The sequence below is a fragment of the Trichosurus vulpecula genome, chromosome 5 (genome assembly GCF_011100635.1).
Source record: "Trichosurus vulpecula isolate mTriVul1 chromosome 5, mTriVul1.pri, whole genome shotgun sequence".
Taxonomy (NCBI): Eukaryota; Metazoa; Chordata; class Mammalia; order Diprotodontia; family Phalangeridae; genus Trichosurus; species Trichosurus vulpecula.
Genome location: NC_050577.1, coordinates 299,582,993 through 299,592,543, shown reverse-complemented (window position 1 = coordinate 299,592,543; position 9,551 = coordinate 299,582,993). Strand labels below are relative to the sequence as shown.

The following is a 9,551-nucleotide window of genomic DNA, read 5'->3' as shown; positions in this document are numbered from 1 at the left end:
GAAGCTTTTGATGAAAATATCAAAATGGGGACGCTGGCTTGTGGGCTTGTTACTGTGGAGTGTAAATACATGCTTTAGTTCTCCTGCCTTCTGCCTAGACAATTCCTTATATCCTGCGGTTCCGGACCTTTTAGGCACATATGAGATTCTCTTTGAAATCATAAATTCTGCCTTCCTAATATACCAGCCCCACCAGGAAGTAATATGAATTCCTAGTGCACCTCATTCACAGCCCAAGTTAAGGCACATGGGCTTTATTTACCAAAGGGTAAAGGACAAGAACACCCCTCCTAAACAAACGAGGATTACAGCCTTTCCTCCCATTCTCTTTCCCACCCCCATCCCACAGCATTGGTTCCCAAGGAAAAATGACTCCACCTCCCACTTCCAAAGACCCAAGGCCTACAACTGGACTGGCAGTCTATGACTGGTGGTTTATTTTACACATAATACCTCATGCTCTTGCTCTAGAAATCAAGAAATTTTTTTTTAATTTGGTACTTATTAACCTTTTTTAAGCTTAAAAGCATGGCCACCAGTCACAGCTGCCTCCTTCACACATGAGTTTTCTTAGCTTCATGCTGGGAGGTTAATGGGTTCTATGGAACCTTCTTCCCCAGGCAGGCCTCAAAGATAGCAGCAGCCTCCTTCACCTTCTGGCCCTGAGCACTGGATGGGAATTCACAGGTGGCCTCTCCAGGCAGGTTCCGTCCAGCAAGCCACCTGAAAAGAGAGGGGAGGTTGGAAGGGCTTGAAAAAGAGAAGCCAATGGGTTGTCTCTGGGCTTCTTCTTCTCTTGGGAAAGAGAAAGGGACCTTGAGAACCCAGTTATAGGCAGGATGGGAAAAAGGTGTCTGTAGGGAACCGCTGAATGAAGCCCAGTGCTCCAACTGGGAGAGATCACCCTTGGGGTCACACTGGGGGACACCTTGGGGCATTAACTGGGAGACAGAGGTTCTCAGCAGCCCTTTGCCTTCTTCCAAGATGTCCTCCCAGTAGATTAAGTTTGGGCAAAGCAGTGGCAGACCTTGGATTTGTTCATGCCCACCTGCCTTAGCTGAATAGATAATGTGGTCCCCAGCTGGGGACCTCCCAGACAGATTCTCTTCATTAGAATGGGCTGGTCTGAGCGCCATGCAGAGGGGCTAGGTAGAGCATACCCACCTGTGTAGTGGAAACAATTGGCAATCACAGCGTAAAGGGTTCTCACTGAGATTGATGACCTCCAGTTGGGTAAAGCCATCCATGGCTGGCAGTGTCTGCAGCTGATTCTTCTCTAGATACAGGCTCCTGAGCCCAGGCTCCAGGCCAGCAAAAGCCCCAGGAGAAATCTAGAGAAGAAGGTGCCAGGGATGGTAAGGATTGGGGTGAGAGTAGGGAGATTCTCCAGCTTCAAATGGCAAAGTGAGCTCTTAGCCTCCTGTCTCTTCCCTTGAGACCCAGGAGTGTCTAATTCCTCTGATTATAATATCAGAGTTGATGGGGGTGGGGTGGGGTGGGGCTTAGAATAGAGAATATTGGAGCTGGGAGGGGCCCAAGACACCATCTGGTACAACTTCATTTGTTAATAGGCAACAAAACTTAATATGGAAGAACTGGAAGTAGAGTTGGGATTCAGGATGCGAACTCCTTCCCAATACCCCCTCCCATTATCCCATGATGCGTGCCTCTCTCCCTTCACCTCCTTTAGACCAGAGACCACACCCTGGAGCTTTGATCCCTCTCATTTCCCACATTTCCATCCCATCCTGGGACCCCACTCTTCAGCTTGGTGACTGTTTCCCTGCCCCCCACCCCACTCTTCGGCTTGGTGACTGTTTCCCTGCCCCCCACCCCACTCTTCGGCTTGGTGACTGTTTCCCTGCCCCCCTCCCCTTTTTGCTTGGTCACTGTTTTCCCACCCCACTCCCTACTATCTTGAGCAGACACCAGCCCTGTATTTCAGTCCCCAGGCACCTAGATCTAACCACTCGAACCTCCTGCCCTTCCCCTCTCAGTTCTAGAACCATGACCAAATTAATGCTGTCATTGCTCGTGGAAGGAGCCGCTCACTCTGCTCCAGTGTGGCTCCACTCATCAGCCCTGGTCCAAAGAGCCTCCCCGGCCACCACTCCTCTATGTGTGTTATATCCTCAAGCAGAATATACACAGGGACTCTCTGCTTTTGTGCCTGGCACATGATAGGCACTTAATAAATGCTTGTCTTTCTTCCTCTTCCTAGCACATGTTAAATGCTTAATAAATGCATTTTCATTCATTCATGCATGCATGCATTCATTTCTTCTTCTTTCTGTGTAAATGGACTAAGTCCCCAAATGCTTGGGTAAATGCCTGCCTGCTTCCTTCTGCTGCCTGCTGGGTACGCAGTACCTCTTCTTCTCAGGAGGCTGCCAGGCTCCACCCACCTCTTACTCACCTGCTGGAGCCCAGTGTTATTTAGATAGAGGTGTTGTAAGGACTTGGCTACAGGCATGAAGGCACCCTCTTGCAGGATCCCAAGGGGATTGCCTGACAGCTCCAGCTCCCTGAGGGCAGGCAGCCCCTCCAAAGCTCCTGTTGGCACGGTTTGTAACTGATTGCTGCCCACATAAAGACCTTCCAGTTTCCAAGCTGGGCCAGATGAGACCCAAGAGACGTTGTTCTCACTCAGATGGAGCCAGTGAAGATTCTCTCCACCAGCGAAATCACTGAGTGCCAGATATTGGAGAGCATTGTACTCTAGATGAAGGCTCACCAAGCTGGGCAGAACCCACAGGATATCCCTGGGCACCCGTGTGAAGTAGTTGTGATCCAAGTACAGGTAACGGAGCTGAGGGATGCCCTGTAGGGCAGCAGCACTGAGCTCTGAGAGCTGGTTGTCAGAGAGATAGAGATAGACCAGCTGGTCCAACCCATCGAAGGCCCCTGGTGCCAAGTGAGTGATCCTACAATGCTGGAGGTGCAGAGATACAAGATGGTACAAGTTTGGGAAGGAGGACCGAGGCACCGAAGTAAACTTGTTCCAGTTCAGATCTAGGACCTGAGTGGTCCTGGGGAATCTTGAGGGAATGAGCCTTAGCCCCTTGCTCTCACAGCTACTATGGTTGGAAACCGACGAGCAGGTGCAAGCTAAGGGGCAAGGCTTGGCCCGAGTGGGCTCCTGCTCTTCTTCCCTATCTCCTGGTCCCTCACAGCGCAAGTCCTCTTCCCTCAGTGTCTCCAAAGCTTCTCCTCGAAGGAGCCTGGGCTCTTTGCACAGCCCATCCATCATCACCCAGTTTCTGACGGCCCAGTCCCGCAGAGGCCGGGCAGCACAGTCACAGTGCAATGGATTCCCACTCAGGTTGAGCTTATGGAGCCGATCCATGCCCTGAAGCGAAGGCAGCATCTTCAGCTGGTTGTCCCGGAGGTCCACAGTGTAGAGGCGAGGACAGTGGGCGAAAGCACCTACATCCACAGTCTGTATAGAGGCACCATCAAGGGCCAGGTATCGCAGTTCTGGCAGAGCTAACCCTTCCTCCTTCCCCAGGGAGGTGAGGGGGTTATGGCCAAGATCTAGGTGGGCCAGGCCACGCAGGTGCGACAGAGCCTCCCAGGGAAGGGCCTGAAGCTCATTGTGGTCCAGGCTGAGCCGGCGAAGGCGTGGTAGACCTACCAGGGACTCAGGTGCCAAGTTGTTGAGGGAATTGTGGGAGAGGCGGAGCCACCAGGCACTGAAAAGCCCCTGAAAGGCCATGTCAGGTAGGTGATCCAAGGAGTTGTGAGCCAAACTGAGGAGGCTCAGATAAGGCAGCTGTTTGAAGGTCCCCGGCTGGATCTCTTTCAGTTGGTTGTTCTCTAGGACCAGCTCTTTCAAGAAGATCAGTCCATCCAGAGCCCCTTTGTGCAGAACAGAGATGTTGTTGGAGGCCAGATTGAGGTAGGCCAGGTATGCCAGGCCGTTGAAGGTCCCTTTCTGCACCTGCTTCAGTTGACAGTTCTGCAGATCCAGGTGGGTCAGGTAGGAGAAGGACTGGAAGATCCGTGGAGGAAGCTCCTTTAAAACATTACCTTGGAGATCCAGTTTCCGAGTCATCTGTTAATAAGAAGAGAATCATACTTTATGGTGATACTTCCATGCTTCTTTGAGGAGGGATAGGAATCTGACTTCATATCTGTAACAGGTTTTCTATTTCTTTCCTTCTCAATGAGTAGGGTAAGAGAAGGGAGAGAATCTGGAATTGAGAATTAAATTAATGGGGAAAAAATTGTATCCCCAGTGCCTGGCACAGAGTGTTTGTCAAATGAAAAACAAAATAAATAAATTCATTAAAAAAGAGGGGTAGTGATCTGTGTACAGCAGGAACAGAGGGCAAGCTTGCTATCTCCATCTTCTGCATTTTTGCTAAGTAACACCTTGAGGCCTGTTGAAGCTCCAGAATAACTTACATAACTTTGGCACTAGCTGCCAGGAACATGATGGGAACTGAAAGAAATGTACTACCTCAGTCTACATACCAAGAGAACCCAGGGTGACTCTCTGAAGATGGGGCAAGTACAGTTGGGAAAAAGGAGATCTTGGCTGGGGGGCGGGGGCACATTTAAGGGCCAAAATGGGCTAGGCTGCAGGTCTGACTAACAAAGGAGCTAAAAATGTGTTAATTGGTCCTGGTTATGTTGACTGAGCAGTCTCACAGAAGAGCAGTAATACTCCCTTTGAGGAAAAGGAAGCCCCGGCACAGAAGACATTATTTAGACCTCAGGAGTTTAGCAGAAAATGAGAAACCCACAAGCTCTGAGGAGAAGCAATAAGGGGCAGCTTCAGTGGCAGAAAAGCCTGTCCGCTATAGGGATAGTGTGGAGCGGTGGTGAGGTAATTAGCGCTGAAAGCTGGGAAAGGGGTTTATCTAGGAGTAACCCTAGGAGCATGTGTTGTCTAGCATGGGACTCTAAGAGTGCATACCTTTGTGTATAAAGGAGTTTCCTTTTGTTATTTACTTTGCTACTATAGCCCGATTAAAAGCTTTGGTATTTGATCTATAGTTCCTCGTTGGAACCATAGTTCAAACAGTATGGAACACTAGTGCCATAGTTTGAACCATGGTAGAGGCTGCATGAGAGCCTGAACGTTACTCTTCCTGAAAAGATCCCAGAGTGGTGCAGGCCCTACGTACACTTCACTGGATCTCTGATCTCCTAAGCGCAGACACGCCTTAGCCGATGCATGCCCTAACCTGTCCTAGACAATATTTGTGGGTGTCTTCTCATTCACAGGAATAGTAACTCCCACTTTTTTGTTAAGTCCTGTGAAATAAGAAGTGATTTTTTTGTTTATTTCAGGCTCATGATTTCATTGGGGAAGGGAACTTTTGGTGTGGTGGTTCCCTCCACCAATGAAGATTGATAAATTGTCTATAAATTACAGTCTTAGAGAATTCTCCAAGACATAGGAATTATATGATAGGGGGCAGCTAGGTGGCTCAGTGAGCAGAGTCAGGAGGACCTGAGTTCAAATCCGCTCTCAGACACCTGACACACTTACTAGCTGTGTGACCTTGGGCAAGTCACTTAACCCCAATTGCCCTGCCCCCCCCCAGAATTACACAATAATTATTTAAATATAACATAGTAATAATCATATAATAACAGTAGTGATGATAGCCCACATTGACACGGGTCTGGCTTATATGCACTAAGCACTTTACAATTATCATCTTATTGGATCCTCACAACAACCCTGGGGGGCAGGTGCTTACTCTTATTTCCATTTTACAGATGAGGAAACTGAGGCAAGCAGAGGTTAAGTGACCTGCCCAGGGTCACACAGTTATTAAATGTCTGAGGCTGGATTTGAACTCAAGTCTCCCCGACTCTAAGGCTGTCCCTCTTGCCATCATACCACATTCCTTCTCTGGAGAGTATACTATCTTCCCAGATTTACGTATAAGAGAAGTTAAGTGGTTTACTCATAATTACTAACGTGTCCAATCCAGGCTTTGAACCCAGATCTCCTTTACACTCCATTACAACTTTACAAATGACCTTGCCCAGATGAGTGCCATTAAGAGAGAAGGTGCTCCAAGTCCTATATATATATATATATATATGTATATATATATATATATGTATATATATATATATATGTATAACCTATATGGTCATTCCTTCGTTCCTCCATTCCTCCATTCCTCCATGTCACAAACACTTCACACTAGAGAAGCAATAAGGCATAGTGGAGACCCGTGTCTCCATCTCAATGACAGCCAAGACATCTGACCTCTTGGTGTCCGGGGGGAAACGATCAAGGAGTGAAGGTGGAGGTAAGCCGCTGCTGTTCAGCAGGGGAAGGCTTGGCCACACAAATGGGAAATTCCTGACCCTGAAGAAATTACCAGTCCATAGGAAGAAACATTGGCGCCAACTTTACACAGAACTCAGGGCGGGGGGCGGGGGGAGAAACGTGGCTTAGATGTGACACCGTCCTTGTGCTGTCTTGTATCCCTCCATGTCTAGCACTGCGGCGTCACCCGTTGGGAGCCAGGGGCTCTGAATGGGCTGGACCAGACTAGCAACGACTAAGTCAATTATGATAATATACGATATTACGTGATGAGTACATGTGAGAGAAGGTCCAAGGGAGACCACTGATAACAGGGGTAATCAGGGAAAGCTTCGTGGAAGAGGTGGCACTTGAGCTGGGCCTTATGGGTTATTTAGGATTTCAATATGGAAGCAACCTGATGTAAAAGAATTGGGAATAGTGAAATAGTGAAAAGAATTAGACTGTCTCAGTCATCCAAGGCACCCAGCCATCCAGCTAAAGCATAACCAAGCCTGCACAAGGAAGATGGTGGTCAGGAACAGGGATTCTTGGGAAGGCTAAGAGTGAGGACTTCATTCACTTACCCACTCATTCATCTGACCAACATCGATCAAGCTAGGCACTGTACAGGGGCTAGGGAGACAAAACCCGAAACAAAACAGTCCTTCCCCTCAAAGAGCTTACATTCCACAGGTGAGGGAAACAACATATGGACAGATAAATACAAAAATATATGAAGTAAATGCAAAGGAATTTCGGGGGAAGTGCTAACAACTGGGGGAGTCAGAGGGGCCCTCACGGAATAGGAGGCCACTGGAGCTGAGCACATCCCACTCAGACTTCTAGGAACACCTGGACCTGCTGCTTAGGTCGATGAGGAGGCCTTACACAGACTCATTCATCCATACACAAACTTCCAGTGTGGTAGTGAGTGTGTCAGCATCCTTCCTCCCTTCCCAAGCTCTGATGCCCTGGGTCAGAGCTCCGATCATCACCACGGCTCCCATGACCCTGACCTGGGGGATAGAGGCTGGCACTTTGGTGAAGTTCCCATTCTGGCACAAGACAGATTTCTTCTTGTTATCACAGATGCAGCTCTGGGGGCAGCTGCTGGTGACTTTCCTCTCAGAGGAGGCCTGTAGCAGTGACAACAGCAGCAAGAGGCTAAGGTAGTTCCACATCTTGAGGCATCACTATAGAAAGAGAGAAGAACAGATTTATTAGAACCCAAAGGGAAAGTAAACATAGAAAAAAACTCCAACAATAATGTCCCGAAAGGAACCCCAAAAGGAGAGGTCCTAGGAATGTCATGGCCAAAATCCAAAGCTCCCACATGGAAAGAAAAAGTATGGTGTGCATTCAGAAAGAAACAGCTCCAAATCATCCAAGGCTATAAATAAGAGGAGATCTTGGAATACAACCAACAATAACTTACTCCACAAAGCTAAGCACAACCCAAAAGGGGAAAATGGATTTTGAATGGAATAGAGGATTTTCAAGCATTTCTGATGGAAAAGTCAGAGCTGAATAAGAACTTTGAAATATAAACACAAGAGTCCAGAGAAACCTAGAAAGGTCAACTTATTTAAGCAGCCAGGCATAGTGGGGCTTGCTTGTGGTCCCTACTGCTAAGGGAGCTGTTGGGGAGTCACTTGAGTTCCAGAGTTCTGAACTGAAGGAAGACTAAAGCCAATTGGGCATCCACACTAGGTCTAGCACCACTATGTTGAGTGGAGGGCCATCAGGCTGCCTAAGGAGAGGTGAACTGGGAGGAGGTTAAAACTTCTGGGTCAATCAGCATTGGAATCAGGTTTATGACTGGTTATTGCAGTTCCACTTGGACAAGATAGAGAAAACCAGTTTCCCCCCACAAAAAGTAATTTATATGAGTAATTAGAGGAGGCTACATGATGATGAAGTGCTAACATTCTAATAGGAAGAAGAAAAAAAAAAACAAGTGGGCTTTTGGAACCTTAATGTTTTTCAAGGATATTGATAGAGTTAAATAAGAAAAACGAAGGACATGGGGATAAATTAGTTCTGTTTTGATGGTATAAAGACAGCAAAGAGAAGGGAGTGTGAAAGGGGAAATGTATTAGTGTAGAAAAAAGGAAGAAGGGGGTGGATGAGATATATATACGGATGAAAGGGTGGAGGGGCTGGGCATTAGATGAACCGTACTCTTACTTCAAATAAGAAAGGAAGGTTCAACACACACACACACACACACACACGTACATGCACATGCACAAAGGGTTTGGTAGAAATATACCAACTCAAAGTGGTGGGGGAAGAGGGGAAAAAGCAAGGATGGGGGAAATTAAGAGGGAGGATAATGCTGGAGAGGGAAGAGTCCTAAGCAAACCAAGCAACCTGATCCTGCAGGAGGGAGAAAAAGGAGGAAGGAAGCAAAGCAAAGAACTAGAATCTGATTCTGAGGCGATGCATTTAATTGCCTCTTAGACGATTGGGGAACAATTGAACAACTTTGGTTTATGAGTGGAATGGAATATCATTGCACCATAAGAAACGACAGAAGAGATAATTTCAGAGTCTTGGGTAGTATGAACTGATGCAGAAGGAAGTGCGAAGAGCCAAGACAACAATGTTTACCCTAATGTAAAAAAAACTTTCAAAGACTTGAGGATTCTGATTAACGTAAGGACCAACCATGTTTCTAGAGGACTGGTGATGAAACATGCTACCTGCCTCTTGACAGAGAAGTGACGGACAGGAAGCACAGACAGAAACAGACGTTCTTGGACATGGCTACTGTGTGGATTTATTTTGTTTGACTCCGCATGTTTGTAACAAGGGGTTTTTTTCCTCTCACTTTTTAATGGGGAGAGGATTGAGGCTCTTTTTTGGTGTTTAAGTTCGGAATACAAAATAAGTTAAAAATAAAAAGAGATCTGTGCCAGAACCAATATAATGTTAAGGGCATTGAGGGATCTGTTCCCACAATATTGGGAAAAAAAGTAGGAGATTCTAAATGTTTGGGGGGGTGCGTATGGGATTACTACTGAAAAAAAAAGTTAATTCATATAAAATTGATCAGTAACTCCTGACCCGTGAGCCTATTTTTTCAACTCTATCAGATCTTTACGAGATTAAGCTGTGTACATATTGCTAAAAATATGAGAAAGGAAAGGCTGACTTTTCATGAGTGATACTGAGCAGCAGACCACATTTTACTATATGATAGCAGAGTGCAAGAGCCCGCTAAGGCTCAAAGAACGCGATTCAGTAGCACAAAAATCAGTCTTCTCCA

General features: G+C 46.9%; 1 protein-coding gene across 1 annotated transcript; it reads right to left on the bottom strand.

Annotated features, from left to right (window-relative positions):
* Positions 1-599: 599 nt before the first annotated feature.
* On the bottom strand, positions 600-7,461 carry LOC118849548 (chondroadherin-like protein). Its single transcript, XM_036758433.1, has 4 exons — positions 7,297-7,461; positions 2,417-4,054; positions 1,165-1,331; positions 600-723 (listed from the first exon to the last, which is right to left on the bottom strand). The coding sequence occupies exons 1-4, from the start codon at positions 7,459-7,461 to the stop codon at positions 600-602; spliced, it is 2,094 nt and encodes a 697-aa protein (XP_036614328.1).
* Positions 7,462-9,551: the final 2,090 nt, after the last annotated feature.

Excerpts from the sequence above, each read along its gene's own strand:
- LOC118849548 (XM_036758433.1), bottom strand. The coding sequence starts at position 7,461 with ATGTGGAACTACCTTAGCCTCTTGCTGCTGTTGTCACTGCTACAGGCC. Across the intron at positions 1,332-2,416 it reads ATAACACTGGGCTCCAGCAG|ATTTCTCCTGGGGCTTTTGC; the intron begins GTGAGTAAGAGG and ends CTTCTTCTCTAG. Across the intron at positions 724-1,164 it reads CAATTGTTTCCACTACACAG|GTGGCTTGCTGGACGGAACC; the intron begins GTGGGTATGCTC and ends CTCTCTTTTCAG.